This window comes from Protopterus annectens, chromosome 2.part1 (genome assembly GCF_019279795.1).
Source record: "Protopterus annectens isolate FY-2018-M chromosome 2.part1, PAN1.0, whole genome shotgun sequence".
Classification (NCBI taxonomy): Eukaryota; Metazoa; Chordata; order Ceratodontiformes; family Protopteridae; genus Protopterus; species Protopterus annectens.
Genome location: NC_056729.1, coordinates 690,303,984 through 690,327,092, shown reverse-complemented (window position 1 = coordinate 690,327,092; position 23,109 = coordinate 690,303,984). Strand labels below are relative to the sequence as shown.

Genomic DNA, 23,109 nt, shown 5'->3' with positions numbered 1-23,109 from the left:
CAAATGGTTTGCCTCTCTATGTTTGTTAGTGATGGTTATACATTTGAAATGGAGATGTCAAATTTAATTGGTTTGTTCCTTAACAGAGGATACCCATCCTGTTTACCGATTAAATTTAGAAATGAGAGGCAAAAAAATAAGGGATTTATATACACCTATTTTATTAATGAATACAGGTGCCAACAAAATCCACCCCTACAACGACACAAAATATAGTACTGGTATTGCCTTTTAACCAAGAGAAGAGAGCACTGAAGGGGGTTATTATGAACTGTTAGGACTTAACTATACCAAGTGAGTTGAAAAAGAAACTTGGCGAACATACTGTAGTGACTTACAGTATAGGAAATAATTTAAAGGAAATGTTCGAGAAGAACAAGGACCATGTTATAAAGCCATATAATTCGTTAATGAGTAAATGTAACGTGTAAATATTATAGATACATAGACGAAGGTCCATACGTGACTATTTAAGGTTACAGCAGGACCATACTATGTCCTGGGCGAACTACTTGTAACCCTAAAATGGGGGTATACATTGCCCTATGTGGGAGTTGCCCTACAATTTATGTAGGGAAAACCACACAAAGGTTACGTGACAGGATAGCAGAACATTTGCAGGATATGAGGAAGAAAGAGACCAGTAATGCACTTTTTTCTCACAGTGACGTGTGTGAGGGTTTTAAAAAGTTTTTATTTTATATTGTAGATAGAGTGGTGTATAATGGGGGGGGGGGTGATTTTAAACGCTACTGGAATTCAGGGAGACTATGTGGCAGATGAGACTCAATGCCACAGTATCCGCAGGTATAAATGACAGTTGCTCTATTACTAGGCTACTGAAATTAAGGTTGATGCAAGTTTGATATACTATATAGGTGATATATTTTAACAAGTTTTTTTATTGTTTTTACATTATTTAACCATTTTTAGCCATATTTAATATATGCAGCCAGATGCTACACTTTATAAAGGGGATTGACACTTGTTTAATTAACTATGTCATTCAGTTAAACAACATCCCAAACAATTTAAACTAATGCTAAAAGAATATTTCAAATACAATGGACCTGCCAATGCTCAAACCCACCTTGTCAACACTCTGCTAATCTATGTATTCCTCTCTCTCTCATACTTTACTGTATCCTGTATGATTCAATTGCAAAAAAAAAAAAAAAAAAAAAAACACAACCCCTATGTTGCTTTTTTTATATTTACTACTACTATAAAAATGGTGTGGCTGTAATCTAGCGATTTGCCATTCTCTACTTACATAATATCTGTCTAATGACTAAATGTAATTTGTATATACTGGAGCTTTTCTCCCCGAGCTTCTGCTGAAAAAGGGCTTTGGCTCAATCAGACATTCCTGGTCAAAAAATGTAAAATAAAATAAAATAAATAAAAAAATAACAATGCTATATAAGGGAACTAATGGAAATGTGAATTTGACTCTTGATGATCCCTAAACATAAGTAGGCGAAAGTGCCAAGTCATTTTTTTTTAATTTAATAAAGTGTACTTCTGTGGATGTATGGCCATTGTGGTGACTTCTCTGCTTGGAACAAAACCCAAAATGCCCTCTCTCTCTCTCTGAGAGAGTTCTTAAATTAATATCAAATATTACTGCTGGGTTAGCTTGGATGACATCACTTTTTGTCACTTGACATTAGTTCCCAAGATAAACCCCTGTTGTAGCATGTGAAAATACATAGACAAAGGCTTCTGCTCAGAGTTGTGCAGCTGTTGGAAGTCAAAGCAATAAAACAGTTCTACATTTCAAACCTAGCAATTACTTCTCTTTCAAGACGATACAAAAAACTTCTAGCTCTAGACATTGTGTCTGCTACTGCACTGAAACTGAGAGATAACACCTTTTGTTTATGGCCCAGCTATAAAGTAAATTAACTTCAACTATTCTTAAGATTTGCAGGTTAATCTCCTGTTGTGTGTGTGCGCGCGTGTGTATATACATATACATATATATATATATACATACATATATATATATATATATATATATATATATATATATATATATATATATATATATACATTTGCTACAATATTGGATAAAATATCTCTTCAGCACACGTCTATGTAATATGACATACAGTTCTGATATAGTAGTAACACAGCACTTTTGTCCTGCTGATATTCACAAATGACATACAACTACTTACAAAATTCCAGATAGATGGGCTGGCAGTATCTTCTTCTGTTACATTTCTATATAAATCATATCAACATTCACAAATGACATATAATTATTTACAAAATTCCAGATAGCTGGGCTGGCAATACTTCATTTTGTGACCCCCCCCCCCCGAAAACTCAAGCTAGTTTTTCAAGTGACCCTTCAGAAACGCTGCTTGAGAGGGTGAGCCTATCTGGGAATACACTACCCCATTCCCTGTCTTGAGAGCCCATCTGCATTGGGATTGCTACCCCACTGCAGTACTACGCTGTCATATCATATGCTTGCAACCCTAGGCTCCATCTAAGTACGTTGGCATTTTGCTGGCTGGCTCGATGTAGCCATATTAAGGGACTGTGGTTTGTAACTACAGTGAATTTTCTTCCATACAGATAAGGCTGACATTTCTGCAGTGTCCACACTATGGCTAGATATTCCTTTTCTGCAGCTGCATAACATTCTTCCCTGGGTTGGAGCCAATAATGGAGATATACCACTGGGTGCTCTTCTCCCTCTGAGGAGACGTGGCTGAGTACAGACCACACCCCATGGTTTGAAGCATCTACATGCACAACAAATTATTTGCTGTAATCTGAACTGGCTAACACAGGGGGTCCTCCCAAAGCTCCTTTAAGCTTCTGGAATGCCTGCTCACATGCTGAGGCCCACAAGTACCTTATATCTGGCTTGTTTTTCCTTGCCAGGTCTGTGAGGGCAGCAGCTATGGTACTATAATTGGGAACAAACTTTCTGTAGTACCTTGCTGTCCCTAAGAATGCCCTCACCTGCATTTTAGTGACGGGGCAGGCCATGCCTGAATGGCTTCCACTTTGGCAGGTTCTGGCTTATCTTACCAATCCTCACTCTATATCCCAGGTAGGAGACCTCTGCCATACCCACCTGACATTTGCTGGGCTTAATGGTCAACCCTGCCCTCTGTAGTCTGCCCAGCATCTCCCTGACATGCTGAAGGTGCTCTTGCCAGGAATGGCTATAAATGGCAATATCATCTAGGTAAGCAAGGGCGAAATCTCCTGCTCCTTCTAGGATATGACCTACCAACCTCTGGAAAGTCACTGGGACATTTTTCATCCAAAAGGGCATTTTCCTGAACTCATACAAGCCCAAAAGGAGTCACAAAGGCTGACCTCTCTCTAGCACTGGGAGTCAAGGACACCTGCCAGTAACCCTTGGTAAGACACTTAGCCCCACCCAGCTGCTCTAGGGCTTCATCTGTCCTAGGCATGGGGTAAGCATTTGACTCTGTGTGACTATTTAATTTCCTGTAGTCAGCACAGAACCTGGTGCTGGTGTCCTTCTTTGGTACCAGCACCACTGGGGAGGCCCTGGGACTGCTGGACTCCTGGATTACCCCTAATTCCAACATTTCTTGTATCTTCTCCCTCAGAGTCTATTTGACTCTCTCAGGCATCCTATATGGGGCCTGCTTAACAGGCCTTTGGGGTCCTGTATCCACATGGTGTTGCACCAGGTGGGTGCACCCCGGTTTCCCAGTGAACATGTCCCCAAACTCCTTTAACACTGCTCAGATTTCTTGAAACTGGGTAGAGGATAGCTTCTGGGACATTGCTACCACTTCCACTGAGGTGTCAGTCCGAGCCTCACTGCGGAGATCAGTCAACATATCCCTCTCAGCCTCCTCCTGCCATCCACTGCAAATACTCAGCACAAGGGCCTCTCTATCGTGGTAAGGCATGTTAACATGGTACAATTTATGCCACTGCCTCCTGCCTAGGAGTTCTACCATGTAATTAATATCACTGACCTTCCTTACCACCTTGTAGGGTCCCCTCCCAAGCTGCCTGCAGCTTATTGTGTTCGACAGGAATGAGAACCATTACCTGCTGCCCTACAGCATACGCTCTAGCATTCCTGTCTTACCAGACCTTTTTCTGCTGTTCGGCGTCTGCCAGGTTCTCCTGGGCCAAGCCCATCAGTTCCCTGAGCCTTGTCCTGAGGTTTAGGACATATGCCACAACAGACTACTTTTGGGATTCACACACACCCTCCCACTCATTTCAAATCAAATCTAGAGGTCCCCACACCATATGCCCATACAACTCAAAGGGTGAAAAACCTGTGGATTCCTGGGGCATCTTTCTGTAAGCAAACAATAGATGGGGCAAATATTTGTCCCAATCGCTCTTAAACTGGTCTGTAAATGCCCATAGCATCATCCTGAGTGCAGAGTTTAACCTCTCAACAAGACCATTAGTCTGGGGATGGTATGGGGTGGTCTTTAGGTGTTTCACCCCACAGTGCTTCCACAGAGAAGTCAGCAGGTCTGACATGAAATTAGCACCTCTGTCAGTCAGTATTTCTTTTGGAAAACATACCCTGCTGAAAATCTCTAACAAAGTATTTGCCACCTTTTCTGCCTCAATGGAGGACAAAGCCACCTCCTCAGGGTATCTGGGCTACAACTCATACCATACATTTTGGCCACAGAACCCAAACCGAAATACAAAAGGTGGGGGAGTATCCATATTCATCAAGGATACCCACACCTCCAGGTTACTGGCACAGCACGATGCTTCAGAAATCATCCATGTGCAAATAACAACGGGCAAAACTGTAATTCAAATTGCAGCTTGCTACAGATCACCCACCATGTCCCAGGACCCCCCATTCCGCGTTTCTGGAAACACTGGGAAACATAAAGGTCCTACCAAACACCCTAATATTGGGTGATTTCAATTACCCAAACATTAATTGGGAGAATGACTCCAGTACTAACTCCCTTGCCCAACATCTCCTAAAATTAATAAACTCAAACGCCCTGGTTCAACTGGTCAACCCTTCCACCAGAGGTGACAACATATTGGACCTGGTCATCACCAACAAGGGCGACTGGTGTTCCACACTGGAGGTCAACCCCTCGCTGGTTAGATCTGACCATAAACAAATCACTTTGGATATCCATATTCCGCCCCCACCCCCGGACAAGGAAACCACAGTGAAAAACTTTTCAAAAGCAAACTTCAAGTTACTTAAGACCAAGGTGGAAAGTTTCAAAGCCCCAATGCTGAAGGATAACGCTGTCCAAGCTGCAAAATCCTTTACTAATGCATTCTACGGGCACCTACAAGAATGCATGGATTGTGCCATCCCAAGCAAAACCAAGACTCACTCCTCCAAGAAAAGGAAACCAGTCTGGTGAACTCTTGACATAAACAAGCTATACAACAGGAGAAGGAAACTAGTACAGAAAAGAGTAAAATCCCATGAAGGGAAGACATCCCTGATCAGTTTCAGCAAGAAACTGCGATCCCTCATAAAATCATCCAAGGCGAGCTTTGAAAGACAAATTGCCAAGGACTCCAAAGATAACCACAAGGCATTCTTTAGCTATGTCAAGAATCTAAATGGCAATGCTCAGATCTGTTAGTGCAGAATGGCACAAAATACACTAAACCGACCAATATCGCCAATATCCTGGCAGACAGGTTCAGCACAAACTTCACCCCCCTCTCACCCCCAAAAGGGTCCATAACCATACCAGAAGAATGTAGTGTCCCTGAAATCACAGACACTCAGATTAAAACAGCCCTCTCCAAAGCCAAAAACACAGCATTAATGGGACCAGACGGTGTCCCAGGCTGCGTCCTACATGAGCTCAAAGATGAGCTAACTCCTCACCTAAACACACTGTTCAAACTCAGCCTCTCCACAGGCTACGTACCCACAGAGTGGCGCAGTGCAACAGTTATTCCCCTCCACAAAGGTGGAGCCACAACAGACCCCGGGAACTAACGCCCTATAAGCCTGACTAGCTTGGTCTGCAAGGCTATGGAGCGCATCATCATGGAACTCATTAACAGAGACATTGGGAACCTCCAAACACTGGACCCTACCCAGTTCGGCTTTGTTAAGGGCAGATCATGCCTCCTAAACCTGGTGGACTTTTTTGAGACAGTTACCAAGGCTATAGATGAGGGAAAGGTGGTACACACAGCCTACCTAGACCTCGCTAAGGCCTTTGACACCATTCCCCATTCTGGTATTACAGACAAGCTCACCAGCCTGAACATAAATCCCTACGTCACAAGATGGGTTGCCAACTGGCTTACGGACAGAAACCCACATGGTGAGAGTTGCGGGAGCTAGGTCTGACTCTACAAGTGGCGTTCCCCAGGGCTCAGTCCTAAGACCCCTCCTGTTCGGCATATACTTCTCAGAGCTACAGGCAAGCACAGGAGGACTATGGCTGACCAAGTTGTCAGATGACTGCAAACTAGAGGCTATGATTGACTCTCCGGCTGACACAGACATCCTCCAAAAGGGTCTCACTGAGATGGATACCTGGTGTCAAAATCATGGCCTCAAGCTAAATGCCAAAAAGTGCATAGTCATCCCCTTTGGAAAAAACAAAGTACCCACAAACTACCACATAGGTGGTAGTCCCCTAAATACGCAAGACGTAATAAGGGATCTGGGGACCCAAGTAGATAGTAATCTCACCTTTGATAATCACATTGCCAAAGTGGTTAGAAAATCCTTCTATGTGGCCCACCTAATCACAAAAGGGTTCACATCCAGATCAAAAGAGGTCATTGTGCCCCTCTACTCATCACTCATCAGACCCATCATAGAGTACAACGCCCCATTTGGGATGTACCTTACAAGACACCTGCAACAGCTGGAAAGACCACAGAAGTACCTCACCAAGAGGATCACTGGCCTCAAACAGTTGTCCTATGCAGCTCGACTTGAAGAAACTCCAGCTGTACTTGGTTGCATACAGCCTACTTAGAGGTGATCTCTGCCTGACATACAAGGCCATGTCCAACCCAGAATTGATGAACATGCTCCACCTAAAGAAAATCTTATCCCCTCGAGCCACATGCTCTAGGGATCTAAACCTCACCACAACAATAAATAGGACATGCTGGAGGGATAGATTCCTGTTCCAGAGACTTCCCATGCTATGGAAAAGATTCCAATCTACATTAGGCAGAGCTCCTCGCTAACACTCTTCAAAAGAAACCTTGATGAGTGGATGGGAAACAAAGTTTACCCCGGAGATCACTTCAGTGGCTCTGCTGGACAAAGGCACATGGAACTAATCTAAGGGGGCGGCGAAAGCCAACACATTCTGGCTAGGCTTATAAATGCCTTCGGCCAGACAGCCTAGTACCTACCTATGAACCTATGGTAGCATAATCTACTACCACTAGGATATACGTTTTCCCTGTGGAACTTGGGGTACTCAAGAGGCCTCACAGTATCCACAGCTACCCTCTGAAATGACTCCTCAATCACAAGCAAAGGCATCAAAGGAGCTTTCACCTTGTCTCCTGCCTTGCCTACCTTTTGGCACTGCTCACAGGTCCTGCAGTACCAGGTTATATCTCTGGAAATCCCAGGCCAATACAAGTTCTGCATAATATGTCTCTTTGTACGTTTTATGCCCATATGATCTGCAAAGGGAATATCATGGGCTGTGGCTAGAAGTGCCAGACGGTAGGCACTGGGCACTACCAACTGCTGTATTATCTCACCCTGTAGCCCTCCCTCTGGGCTCCACTCTCTATATAGTAACACTTTGCCCCAGTACACAGATTCCCCCTTCCCTTGAGAATCAAGTGCCTCACTAGTTAACTCCCTCAGGCCATGTAATGTAGCGTCTGAGGGCTGAGCCTGTCTCAACTCTCTCTCTTGGTAACCCTTCCCAGCTCCCCTTCTACAGGAAGTCTGGTATGCTCTGACAGCGGTGCCTCGCTGTCAACCTGGGTACTATTAATCACCTCTGCCCTTGCAGTCACTCTGTCCAAGGGAACATCAGTACCTACAAGCAGCTGTGGCTCACCTTCAGTCTCACTGACACTGGATAGCTCCCTTCCTGAAGTAATCACCTCACCAGTTCTGGCTGCAAGTGTGTGGTCTGTCTGGGTCTCCCCCAGGCTATCAGACCCACACGCTTGTCTCCAAGCCTGAGTGTTTGTAACTGCATGCGCAAAAGGTACTGCATTATCAAAACCATTCCTTATCAGGACATCTGCAGGGAATATCCTCAGACACACCCACATTCTGTCTTCCTTTTCCACCCTCCCTGTCAAGGTGAATACTAGCTAAAGGCATTTGGAATGGGGTTCCTCCTAAAGCTCTGACTGGAGTAGACTGCCCAAGCAGGTAGTGCTCCTCTTTACCCATTGCAGGCTTCACAACGGTTAGGTCAGAGGCTGTGTCTCTCTTAGCAGTGGCCTCTTTCCCATCCACTAAGATAGGATATAACCTCTTGTGGAAGTTTGGTACCCTTGTTGTCTTGAGACAACTTACTGCTGGCATTCTGTCATTCCTACTTACTGGCTCTCCCACCTTTTGCTCCCCACCTTGCCTCCACAGACATCTATATGCTACATGGCCCCGCTGGTTGCATTTAAAACATTTAACCATTGGGTCCTGGACATGTACCTGACTAGTGGCTTCCCCTGCTACTGACGGACTCTGTTGGGGCAGTCTGGGCTGCCCACAATGGGTTCCCTTAGACCCATGAGCAGCACAGGGTGTTGGGGTGTCCCTTTCCTGTGCAATGATGCCCTGCTTGCTAGGTATAGGTCTCCCTTCTTCCCTAACTCATCTGCAATATTGCATTGTTTATCAGCTAACCAGATTTTCATGTTCTCAGGCAAAGTGCTAAGGGCTTGTTCCCTCATCAAAAGGTCTACCAGCCCATCAAAAGTGGTTACCTGACATTCACTCACTCACCTATGAAAATAAGTGCTTAGCTCAGCAATATATTTAAACATACTTTCATCTGCCTTGCGTTTATGCGTATGAAACTTTTTTCTATAAGCTTCAGGTGTTAACTTAAAACATTCTAGAAGACAATTCTTCACGGTATTATAATTTAAGCAATCAGTACCAAACAATTTAGAAATAGCAGTTACAGCTTTATCATGGAGTAAGGGGGTCAGGAACCGTACCCAGAGCCCTTGGTCGACATTATACTGTTTACATGCCCTTTAAAACATATGAATTAAACTATCAAAATTATTCCCCTCTGTGAATTGTGGAAAAAATTTACTGACCTTTGCTGCTTTTGGGGTTCGGTTACTCCCTTCCCCATTACCTCCATGACCCTGGCGAAGAGTCAGCATCTCCTTTTCATGTTGCTTCTGCCTCTCATTCTCCGCAGCTTCCAGACATCGTAGTTTCTCTGATGCTTCTATTTCCAAACACTTTGCCTCCAGTTCAAGTCTCTTTTACTCCAGACGGATTTTTAAGTCCTCTATGGAAAGGCTGAACTGTCCATTTTCTGAGAGTTGTACATCTCCAAAGCCAGCCTGGTTGTCCTCTTATTGCTGGTCTGTGATGCAGCTGTGCCCAAGGCTGCAATCATTTCTGCCTTAGTCAGGCTGGCATGCACCAGTCCTTTAGCCTGGCACATCTCATCCAACCGGTTCCTTGTCAGCTTGCCACACTTCTCTGCTGACATGCTTACCTACTTTCCCTGACTAACTAAGCTAACAAAAAAATAAAACAGTTGTGATATGAAACTCCGAATGTTCACTGTGTGGCTGATTGAGAGTACAAACACCTTCCTCATTGACGAGTGTTTACAGGCTACAGGAATTCAATATCCACACCACTGCATGCCAGTTAATATGGGATGTGGATATCCCACCACTGCCAACCAATTAATATGTGATGCTCCAGCACTGGCCCAGTAATCAAGGAGCCTCAATACTCACCACTGGCAACAGTGGGGAATGTCCATACTGGGAGGATGACAAGTACACACACAGTAAAGTGCAATTTCCCTTAGATCACAGTCAGTCTGGGGCTGGTTTCTCCCTCTTTCTCCAGATCCCCAATAAAACTCTCACTGTACAGGTATAGGGTTGAGATCTTAGCTGAGTGGCCAAACCAAGACCTCCAGTACCCTCTCTGTCCAACCAGTGTTTCATGCCACCACCCAAGTAGCTGACACACACTCACTGAGATTTGATTTATATACAAACACATACACCTGGGAAAGGCTGGCACAGGTTTACTAGCTATGCCCCCTTCTGCCCAGACTATAAGGTAGTTTCCATTGCCACTAGCCACTACTTGTCAGCTACTTTAAGGCCCTTAACAGAGGCTGTCCAATTCTACTGTGTAATGTTACTATTAATCCATATGGTAGTCTGACCAAGAACAAGGCTATTTAGAAGTGGCCTGTACATTGCCACCAAATAGATATGCAAGTACTCTAGGAAATTAAATATGTCTCACAAGTATCAGCCACAAATAGGGGTTACCACCTACCCTGTCTGACTTTCTGAGGGACAGTCCCTCTTTGGGCAGTTGTGTCCTGACCAAAAAATATTAAAAATGGCAAATGTCCTGCGATTGTAGGACATAATTATGTCCCATATTTTATGTAATAGTTGCATAAAATAGTTATTTCTGTATCTAAAATACCTAAATGTTACAAGAAACAGAATAAGCAACTAAACTGCTACAAGAATAAGCTTTTATTTAGGCAAAAAAGTAATGTTCTATCCTTTGTACTGACCGTGGGTATGTGTCGGTCTGTACAATCTGACGTGTGTCTCGAAAATGTCCCACTTTGGCCATTTGAAAAGGTGGCAACCCTAGCCACAAATATAGGTTTAAATATATTTAATAATAAATAATAAAAGAACAAGACAATACTCAGTAAGTAAGCAGTTACATCAGAGTTCAAAATCACAGGAAATATTTAAACAACATTGCAGGAGAGTCTCAAATAAATAAAGAAAACATCTAAGGTACACTATACTATATTCCTATCTGAATCTAAAAGAGTTACTATGCCCTAAAAACTTACAAGTGCAGATGAGTAGATGTTTCCTGGTCAAATTAATAAATATCAAATATTACGGCTGGGTTAGCCTGGATGACATCACTTTTTGTCACCTGACTTTAGTTCCCAAGCTAACCCCCCATTGTAACATTTGATATCTCCTTTTGAAAACACATAAACAAAGGCTTCTGCTCAGAGTTGTGCAGCTGTTGGAAGTCATAAAGCAATAAAAACACCTCTACATCTCAAACCTAGCAGTTACTTCTTTTTCAAGACAATACAAAAAAATTCTAGCTCTAGACATTGTGTCTGCTACTGCGCCGAAACTGAGAGAGAACATCTTTTGTTTATGGCCCATCTATAACTTGACCTCAACTATTCTTAAGTTTTGCAGGTTAATCTCCTGTTAAAATATATATATATCTAAACTTTTACAATGGTGCATAAAAATATCTCTTAAGCACACATATCTATGCAATATGACATACAGTTCTGATATAGTGGTAACACACGCATATATATGATATTCACAAATGACATATAACTATTTACAAAATTTCAGATAGCTGGGCTGGTAATATCTCCTATTACATTTCTATATAAATCATTTTAATATTCACAAATGGCACAATTATTTACAAAATTCCAGATAGCTGGGCTGGCAATAGTTCCTTTTGTGACAACTACATTCAAGTAATCTTAAAATGTGTAGTAGTAGTATAAACAACAAACATTTAAAGTTTAGCATTTCAATACTGTGATACTGCTTATGCAAATTTGTCAAAAGAGGCGACAACTGCCTTTGAACCACTGACTGATCAAATTGCTCTGTTTTGCTACAAAAGGCATGGCTACTTTGGAAGCAGTTGTGAATCACTTAAGTTTCTCTTCTTCTCTGCAATAAAGACAATGGAAAACAATTTCACACCTCACTGTCTTATTTACAGCAGCCTGAGCTCCTGAGTACCAATTTCTGTGTGTCTGTGGTATGTCATGCAGCTGTAGACAAATTCCTCTGCAACTAATGTGAGAAGTTAAAAAGTGGGTGGTATTTGATATAAAAGTGAGGAAATGAAAGTTTTATGAAGTACAAGCAGGTTTCAGGTACCTTCACAGCACTGGAATCACACTGTAGGCAGAAAAGCAGTCTAGGAATCGAGTTAAACTGTAGGAGAAGATGGAGTTTTCCTTTAAGGTATACAGGAAGGAAACTGTAGTAAACAGAAGCATTAATTGAGTCATGTTCTTTGGATGTGATCATTGGTTTCCTTCTGTTGAATGTTGACAGTATGTTTATTTTAGCTGTAAATAAATCTGATAGTATGATTTTTTTAAACTATGAATACAGTTTTAATTTAGCTCGTTTTCTGCAGGCATACAGGTCTGAAATGTGCTGTAGTTGGGCTACAACAGATTATCCAGCAGTCAGTACAGATGTGCAAAACTACAAGCTGTTAAACAGCCGTTTCCTCTAATACAGGGTTTGATTCCCTTAGCTTTCATTTGTCGTCTTTGTGATTCTGACAATGTTAATTCACCAGACAGTACTTTTTGGCTGCTCCTGTCTCCAGTGGGCTTGGCTGTTAGCAAATGTGTTATACATTTGCCTTTTGAATTCTTGCACCCTTCACATAGTTAATTACTATTTTACCATTTAAAATTCCAGTATGAATCCCAGGATGTCTCTTGTAGTTTAGTGGGTTGCTAGACGCATTTTCACTAAATGCGAGTTTTAAGGGAAGAGAAGTTAACTTTTTCTCATGCTATTTTCTATGAGAGTGTTTTGTTTAGAAAATGGCTGTTTTTTTTTCTGTAAAATTTGGAATAATGGTTTTACATAAAATACAAATCTCTGTGGTAATTATAAAAGCAAAGGAGAACAGTATGTATACTGACAGCTTTGAACAGTGTTTATGGTAACAGGGGAGACAGACAGACAAGTAATGAGATATTGGTATGGCTGTCAGGGACCCGATTCATTACTGTGCATAGGGCCCATTTGACCACGATCTGGCTCTGTTTATTGTAGATGTCTATGCTGCAACAGTACAGCATTATCAGCGATTCAAGTAGGTCAGACCTGTACTGAGGGTGGTCACAGAGGATAGATATTCTTGACAACAGAGAAGACATAGGAAGGTCAAAAATGAGATGTAGGTGCCCTGCAGGCATGCAAGCCCCACTCCCAAAAAGTATGCTGCATGTAGTAATATTTCTTATTTTTGTATGATGTGTGGGTTTGTTTAACAAAAACTGCTGCAGCATTTGTGTGTTTCTTTAATTGTTTTGTTTTATTCATTGCACTAGTACATAATCATCCAGTTTTCCATTTACTTTTCTTTAAGCTACCCATAACATTTTGAATTTCTTGTAACAGAAGATAAAAGGATGGCTTGAGAACCTTCCTGAGACATCAGTGTCGAGGTGGGAGAAAATGCAGCAGCAGCTCATGCTTCTGACATCGCTTTGGGAAACTGATACTGGACAAACAAATCTTATATCCTGGGTGACTGCAGCTTTTAGTTTGGATTTTTCAGGTGCATGTAATTTATCAACTGCATTGGAAAACTTAGTTTCTGTGTATTTTTAATTTAAGAGAAGGGAAGCACTAAAACTTTATTTTAATCAGTTGTACTATGTCTCTTCTGTCCAGAAATTCTGAAAATGTTCAAATTTTTGACTCATATTTTTGGTCTGTTTTTCATAAAATGTGAGGTTTTCTGCCAAATGACTGAGGAATAAAGTCATTAAATAATGACAGACATTTATTTGACTTTCACATTTCACATCCTTTAGAAAACATAGGGGAATGCTAAACATGTTAATCAAGCAACTTTCTAGGTTTATAAGAACAATATTTAAAATTTGCCCCTGACTGTGGGTCTTTGTCCCCCTCCACTATTTCTGGTTTTGTCTGGAATTCTTGCACTAAGAGGATGACAGAGGTACGACTCTAGGCTATGCTGTCTAGCAATATTGAAAGCACATGACTGAAGATCTTTGAAGAAAATGGTGAATGGTCCACAACTGCAAGCCACTATTGCAGATGAACTTACTCTGAAGATGACACGGGAACCAATGCTCTAAGAACATTAAGAACTAAAAAAATCCTAACAATGTTGGTTACATCTCTCCAGAAAAATAAAGCCCGGACTGCAACCCAGGCAACCTTGAGTTTGAGTAGTGGCTCAGGCACAGGGGATAATGTTGGTCCATCCTGAAGCATGGACAGCCCAAATCAGGGGAGGAAATGAAGCCAAACCTACAGGTTGTAGAAACAAAAGCACGGACATTTTGGCAGCAGACAGAAGCAAATAAAGGCAGTGCTAGAAGCGCCTCAATAAATGACTACTTGACAGCTCCCTTTGTTGACTCTTGTTTGATATGGACTGGGGCTCCACAACATACAGAATGGCTGGTTCAAGAGCTAATGAAGGGATACTCGATGGTCAACAGAAACGGGGGGGGGGGGTATAAAAATGTTGGCCATACCTCAGTGTTTGTGGGCCACCAAGACTCCTTGGAAACCTTGCACAAGACTAACATGAGTTTTCAAAGGGTAAGAATACAGTTTACAATCAAAATCTTGAAAATCAGTTGAACATCCTGCTCCTGTTCGAACATGGTAGGAGAGACAGTCGGTATGTCGACAGTCAAGGGAACGGAAGTTCAGATGATCGTCAGCAGAGCAGAGAAATCCAGCATGTCTGTAAACGGCAACTGTCGACATTAAGATCGACAATGGACTGTTGATGGTATGCGTCGATCATCTGACATAATTAATATGCATGAGGAGATGAAATGCGTCAAGGATATCAACGTTCGCAGTTTTGAATTCTGCGATTCTGATAGTAGACCTAAGACAACAGCTGAAGAAAACTCTGGCCAGTCAAAGAAAAGCAAACAATGTAAGTAAACCCAAATGTAATGATTTACTGTAATAGTGACCTTCTCCAATGTTCTCAATACATGGGACAGAATGACAAAGCACTTGATTAGTACCAAGTAGAAAAATATTAGACTACAGTCTGCTTGCGAATATAACCTACCCACTGGATACCACCATGCACACATTAAATTAGACAGATTACTTTTCCATGCAGAATAATGGTATCTGGTTAGTCAGATGACTTTATTTTTTAGTCAGTAGCCCAAGAGTAATAAGGAAAATGATCCTGAAATAATAACAAAACGTGCCGCAAACAAAATTTTAACACACATGGACACCAGAGAAGTAATGTACATGAAATTCTCCAATGCACAGTTGAAAGAAAAACTGCCTCTCAAAAAACTTACAGAAATGCCAAAAGGCTACCAGAAATCAAACCTTGTCTGTGACCAACAAAACATGCTGGAGGGCTAGGCATGTGTCTCAGAGATTACCCCTTCTCTGGAACAGGCTCCCCCATTCATGTGAAACAGATCTCTTCCCTAAATCTATTCAAATGCAATCTGGACCAATGGATACGAAATGGTGAATTTACCCTGGCTTGTCGCCTGTGGTCCCTATGGACAGGGGCAGTTTGTAGATGATGTAAGGCATAGGCATATAACAAAGCTGTTATAGTCCATGGGCATTGATAACTGTGAAATTTAAGGCATGAATGGCTAGACTGAAAAACGGATCTAGGGCCATTAGCCTAATACCCTCCTATGATCCGATGAAATAATGTAATACCTGAGTTTAAGAACTACTGACCAGTCTAGTTCACTATTAATTTAGAATCCATATTATGTTTTAAAATAGAGAAAGCTCAAGATCAGTTTAAGTGATTATCAACTATTTCTACTTTGTTGGTGTTAAGCATCTTCCATAGAATTAGAACCAATTGGTGTTTATACCACTATTTTTTATGTCTCCACTATACCTTGCTCCCCTTCCTTTGCTCAGTCTGCCTGTTCATTCCTCTCCCATGTGCGAGAGGTACATAGTCTCTTCAGGCAGAGCAAGAACACTTTTGTCAAGTTGCTCCCAGGCCAGAGAGCTTAAAACTCCACTGCACCTCCCACACTCCCTTAAAGTTTATATACATATATACACACACACACACACATATATATATTTACAGATATATATCTGCAAATATATATAGCTATATAAATTTAGATTTTTATATAGATAGATATAGATATCAATGTTTGCACCACAGTACAGAAAAAGCCCCCCCCCCCCCGAAAAGTGCACCACCAGCTCACCCAATACAATATGCTGCTGTGAAATCTACAGACACATTCAAATTTCAAACTAAAATCACTTTGCCAATGCAGTGATGAGCTATATGCAACTGTAGGCCAGTGTGCTGGAGCTGGTGGACTCGCCACCCCAGACACAACTCTTGAAGCTCATATCTCCTGTACTGGCTCACTGGAGATCCTAATAATGCTACCTGCTCTGAGACACACAATCTCAGTTATTCTCTCTAGGGATAATATAGAACTATCAACTATGGTATAGGTAAGGCCAATCTAATACCAAATGGGATAGGTTAATTCAAGCACCAAAAGGGAAACTGGCTAGACTTAAATGGCCTGCAAAGGCTGCTAGCCTAGCACTTACTTATAAACCATATTATGAACAATATGGTTTCTATGCTGAGTACTGCCTGAACAGTACTGTGTTTTACAACTAGGCAGGACTCTTATTTGCTCCATACACCTCATACTCAGTATAGACACCTCTATCCGTTTCATATCTTTCAATTAATTTATTGCTTTCCATTTTTTTTTTGGTTGTTGATATGAAGAGTATTTATAAAAGCACACAGCGAAGGCCAGGCAGATAATCTCCTCCCTGAAACTAGTAGAAAGTTAGGTGTTAACATAAGTGCTAGAAATAAGACTAACAATGGAAACAGAAACAAGGGCATCCTTTCTCTCAGAAACTGACAAGATTCCTATTATGAAGGGGACAGAGAATGTAAAAAGGACGAATAAGCAATGAGTAACCTGGAAAAGAACATAGGGATATCTGCAATTTGTGTATGCAGTTAGAAGCTGTGCCAAACAAAAACCATACCAAAAGGCATATCAAGACTAACTTTGATGCCAATGCTAATGAACTGTCCACGTTTTTTTTTTTTTTTTTTTTTTACAACCTGGTGCCCTTAAGTTAAACCTGTAGCATGTTAACACCCAGTACAGGTACAGAAGTTACACATAAAGGGTAGTCTGTTGCACAGTCACATTGTACTAATAAAAGCAAGAGGGGAATGGTTATCCTACAATAAACTCCTTTAAAAAGAAATATAATACAGAAAGCTAAGTGCAGAGTATTTGTTTAAATAGATGGAGGGAAAAATAGAAGCAAATCGCACTTAAAACGACTGCTGAGAATTATGTTTATACTAGCCATACTCTTTCACTGCTGTCTTCTAAGTTACAGATAAAGCCATGTTTCTGCTACCCGCAAGTACATGTAAATACCCCCAGTTCTACAGCATTAGAGAAACTGATCTCTTGCCTCTTGGAAAGAATCATACTGGAACAGGGAAGACAACTAGGAGAAGTACACAAGCAAATGTTATGGATTATTAATGATGTAAAAAATAGCCAGCTCCGTGGTGTAGAGAGGTAAAGTACTGACTGCACCCCAGATGAACTAGGTTCTATAAGCAGCTAGGGTGCTGGAACAGATGGTAGGGAAGTGTGGCAGTGAAAAGCGAATACCAGCTCAACCAGCCTGGAGAGATCGGACTGGTGATGCAGTCCATTCACTGCTAGCAAGCAAGCAGATGCTTACAAGGCTCCCAATACTGACAGACAAACTGTGAACATGGGTTTGGCCCTACGAAGTCTGTGATGCTAGCTTGCAGTGTGTGTTGTAAGCACACACATTTCAGGGGAAGGTACTGTAAGCCCATGTGGTAATGCAAGTGCTAATTATCAGCAATCTCAGGGAGGGGTTATAGCCTAATGGATGCTTGAATGAGAGCGAGTGAGCATGGAACTTACCCTGCAGAAGCAGCTGAAAGCTGCAATCAGTGCTTGGTCTAAAGGATTAAATAGGCCAACAGACTGTTATGATGGCATACAGCAAGCACAAAGACTTTCAGTAAATCACTCCAGGGGTTCTAGAGGAGCCACAGACCTCTAATTCCATGGCTTACACAAATATACCATTGAAGAACCACTACTGCTCTCTTTTCATGCCATCTCCTAATAACACTTACTGCACAGTGCATATTTTCTGCATTAAAGAACAAATACACCAACTGCTGGTGCACACGGCTATTCTGTAATGCCAAATTATCTTCTTGAGAGTGATATGGGATAAGAAAAAAATACATTTTTAAGTGAAGAGATGACTAGAGGCCGTCATAGGTCACATATAAAACTCATGGAATAAAACCAATCACTAATGAGTTTCCAAACAACATTCAAGAAATTCACATTTTATATCCAAATAAAAATTACCTAAGCAACCTTTAAAAACATCCACTGGTGCAGCAGATGTAGTAGCAAGCACCTACTCTAACTTGCACCTTTAACAATCCATAGTTCAAAAGTGATGGTTTCTGATGTTCAAGTTATGATAATGAAACAAAGTTAGCACACCCTACCTCATTACTTGACAGCCTTATAGGCATACAACTAAAAGAGAATAGATTTTATGCTCCCAGTCACTGCTGAGCATACCAAACAAAGTTCAATAAACATCCTCGTAAATTGTCCATTAAATACACTCAAGTTTCTTTCACACAGTTAAAGAATACAGACAAAAAGAGGCTCCATATTCAATACAGGGTCTTACTAACAAATTAAGTGTAACCAAGACTTCAGCTGAACTTAAACATTAACTCAGGAGACGGAGGAGATGTGTGAGGGTATGCGAGGTAGCTTTAAATAAATTTGTCATTTTTTTACACAGTAAACAGCATTATTTTTTTCCTGGCCTTCCTACTGCAAACATACTCCAAAATTCTACCCAAGTAATCTGTGGAAGTTACAGAAACATCTTTAACACAGTTTTGACTATTAAAGTAATACCTTGTGAAATATCCGAGCAGGAGCCATCTCTGCCCCATTTAGTGTTTTCAGCAGAAACATGGGCCAAGAAGATGCATTTAGTCGGAACCCTAAAGGAAAGAATGTAGACAGAAATATCACCCAATGAAAGTCTTCAAAGTATAACATACATTTGTAAAACCAACATATAACTCTGTGCCTAGTTTTGATTATTTTACCTGCACTTTATACTTCAGACAAGTTGGAACGTATTTTATTAAAAAGCAACTAACAGCCCCCCAACACTACAACATTGGGATGTAAACATTTTCATCTCCACTTCAGTTTGAACATACTGGTAAAACTGCAGTTTCTAAATTACAGAAGTAAGGAAAACAAAGCAGAAATATATGCATAGTGCATTCTGACTGCCTTGCCTTGCCCCAAAATAACAAAAGTTATGTATTTACCAAAATGACAGATTAATTTGGTCTCTGTCCATACAATGCAAACTAGCACTTTCCTTCTCAGCAGCAATGAATATATCACTAGCTCAACCTTGTATCCTTACCTGTAATATCCCTGTGAAGCCTAGCCTCTCCAGATCTAGTACAGCTACGAAAGTTCCTTAGAGACAGAGTTGTCCGACTAAACTCGTAACTCTATTGAATACCTTCTCTAGGTCAAGACCCACCAAAACAGTGAGGTATTCTTTCACTCTGCTTCCCTATGGATCATCATTGCTTTGTTAACAGTCAAACATCTGCCTTCCCTCCACAAAACCACATTGATCCATATCTGTCGATTTTGTTAATGACCTAACCATTCTCATAGCTGGTAGGACAATTTATAAACACGGTTCAAAACTGAAATTCATCAAAATGAATTTGGTTTAAAGGGCCTTTACCCTCTTAGAATAGTAGAGCCACCAAAGCTTTCTTCCAATATGCTGACACTGTCCCCTCCCTTTAAAATACTGCTAAACATAAACTTCCAGATATTTATCACTTTTTTCCTCCTACTTTCCAAGTTTCCATAAAACTACCATCTGTTCATGAAGACTTCCCTGCTGACTGATTACTGATAACACATCGCCATTTTTATCTCATCAATAGTCTGCTGCACAAAACTTAATGTACTGTTATCACAATTATACCTGCCCGTCATCATCTCATCTCCTTCATCTTCCTTGCACCTTCTTTCCCTCCTTCCTATCTTTGGGCTGCTCTAAATCTTTAATGTATATTCCTATGTCCTAGACTTTGAACAATGCTTTATAGCAAACATTCTTATGCAAAAATTACAATCTATTCATACTAATGATACTGCACTGCATACACCTCCCTGTGTTTAAAAAAAATATTCATACACAATCCATGTAAAGGTTATTTTAACTGAAACAGTTTGTAACTGATATGTCAAGGATATCTGAATAATGGAATTGCTGCTCATGAATGAAATTAAAAGTTATGTACTCACCATAACTAGGCATCTGCGTTGTCCATTTTCATTCTTCCTCAACGAATGGGTTACGGATCCGATCGCACACCCTTTGGAACACTAGTATAGTCTTTTTAATTAGAGGCTTGTCTTTTATTGATTTGATTGTTTCTTTGTAATCTTATTTAATTGCTTTCTTTCTGTATTGAGAATGTCTGATGAAGCAGTGTGAGAACCATGAAAGCGCTTACTTTGTTTTACCTTGTTCTCTTGTGTATTAAAAATTGGTTTTATTTTAAGCCTTGCAGGCTCGGTACTTTTATTATATTTTTATTTACTTGCTTTTATTGCACCGTTCCTAGTCATGTTGTTGTTTATTTTATACTATATAAATAGCAATAGTCCCTACAGGAAGAGCATCTTGGAATGCCTGCAACGCTAATAGGATTGCTCTCATCTCCAGGACACTGATATGCAAACTGGTCTCTTGGGGGGACCATGTGCCTTGGACTGTCCTTCCCACGTAATGCCCGCCCACCACTGGGAGGCACCCGTAATCACACTCAATGTAGAACAAAGGTCGACCTAGATAAATGTCATCAGGCTGGATCCACCAATGGATGCAGTGTTTTGCAAATCAGTGTAAACTTGACTGGAAATGATAGGGGTTGTTGAAGAATACAGACCATTAAACAGCTAGAGTCCATTGAAGAACAAGTATATACTATCGTGCTAAAGGAAGTAGTACTATTGCTGCTGCCACAGACCCCACTGCTTGAAGAAATTAATCTGGCTGGAGGAGATGGATGGGAAGCACAAGTGCCTTCAGGAGCGTCTGTCTATTTTGATGTGATAGTGTGCATCCTGCAGATCTACAGAGCACATCCAATTGTCCATGCAAAGAAATGGCAGAATGGACTGGACCATGACCACTCAGAGCTTTGACTTTTTCAGATACTGATTCAGTCCAAAATTGCTGTCAGGCCCCCGGTCTTCTGGGCCACTAAAAGGAAGCATGAGTAAGTTTTAAATTCTATTTGGTCTAGTGGGACCTCTTAGATGACTCTTGTTTAGCAGCTTTTGAATTTCTTGAGCTGCTGCCTTCCTCTGACTGGTGGAACATCAGGAAGCTTTTTTCTTTTGCAGATTAGGGGTTGGAAAAATGGTATGGAGAAGCCTGTGGATATCATTTCTAGCACCCAAGAATCTTTTTATATAGTAGCCCAGGTGTCTGGGTGCAAAGACAATCGCCCCCGACTACCTCCAGGGGTGAGCAGTCAGGCAGCACTTCAGGAACACTGAGGGTCTGTCCAGAAAAAAATTGCAGAAACCCTGATTTTGTGGGCTTCCTCTGCCTGTGGGGTTATGTCTACCAGCCTCCTCTGCCTGTGGAGGAGCTGTCCCCACTCAGATCTTGGAAAGGTCCCTGAGATTTGCAGAACCATATTGTCTTATCAACTCTCCGACTTCTACAGAAGGTTCATTGAGGGGCAGAAAACTTGATTTCCATGACAGATATGGTTTTTCTGTCTTGTTCACATTGGGTAAATGTTTATTTCACAGACGGACCAAATAAAGATTTTCCATCAAAGGGAGTGTTGATGAAAGATGTCTTGAAAGTCTCCACGGAGTCATACAGCCGCATCCAGGCATGTTTCCTTACGGCAATTCTTGAACCGGCAGCCCATGAGGTGCCTTCAGCTGTGTGAGAGATCAACCTCATGGATGTGTTGGAAACTGACAAAAGAGTGGCCAGCTGAGAAGATGATCTTTTGAAGTCCTCTGCACACATGGACTCAGAGAGAATTAAAATGTTCTTTGGTCAAATCTCTCTGTATTCTTGTGAAATGTGCCAAGTAATTAAGAGACCTCACGGCAAATGTTGCTGAGGCAAAGACTTGCTTTCCCAATATGTCCAGTGCCCTAAGACTCTTCATTTGGTGGATGGACAAGTGAGCTCTGTTTGGCTAGCTCTTTTTTACTTGTCCCCACCACAAACACAGCATCTACTGGGACTCCATTGCTTCAATGGGGCCTATCTTTATTGGGCACTAGGAATTTGTTAGGTTGTTACAGTATAGGTTCAATGGAATCTGGCTCCTTCCATGTCCTGAGCTCATATGTCGGGGGGGGGAGGGATAACCCAATACATACACAGACCAGAACCAAAGCTTCCAAAAATACTGATTCCTCTGGAGAAGGGTTATCGGAAAACTAGCCACCTTTCGGTCTACGGAATCTCTAAGGAGACATCAGCTGGTGGTGATCCTCAGTGAGATATTTCAACAGGGAATCTCCTCTTGCACGTTCTCTTCTGATGATCTCCTCTGGTGGATGTTTAGGGGAGATATCAGAATAGAGGGGGAGTTCCTCTCCAACAACTGACTGGAAGTTAGCTGGAAGTGGCTGTCCCTGTGGAATGGGACTGATGGACTCAGAGCTCAGAACATAAGAGGGAATAGGAAGTGTATCTGAGATCGATCAACAAGATCTCTTGAGAGAGAAAAAGCCCTTTCCACAACCTCAAAGGTAAACGGATCACCAGACAATACATACAGTATGGAAAACATACAATTACATTAGGCTCAAAGATTCTGTTTCCTCAGAAACATGAAAAAACCTAGAATCTTCTACTTTTAATCATATTCTGAATGCCATAAAATGGTTGACTCTGCCCCAATTTACCTACAGATGATGCACTGACCCACTTTTTCTCAGTCTTCCTCCAAGTCTT

The 23,109-nt window shown here is 41.4% G+C and overlaps 1 protein-coding gene across 3 annotated transcripts in view; it reads right to left on the bottom strand.

Annotated features, from left to right (window-relative positions):
* The window catches only part of SCMH1 (Scm polycomb group protein homolog 1), a 1,495,203-nt gene that overhangs the window by 1,096,916 nt on the left and 375,178 nt on the right, over nucleotides 1–23,109 (bottom strand). For all 3 annotated transcript variants that reach the window (XM_044062427.1, XM_044062428.1, XM_044062429.1), the window contains one exon: nucleotides 18,978–19,066. In XM_044062427.1, coding sequence (XP_043918362.1) covers nucleotides 18,978–19,066 — 89 coding nt within the window. The remainder of the gene's footprint in view (nucleotides 1–18,977; nucleotides 19,067–23,109) is intronic.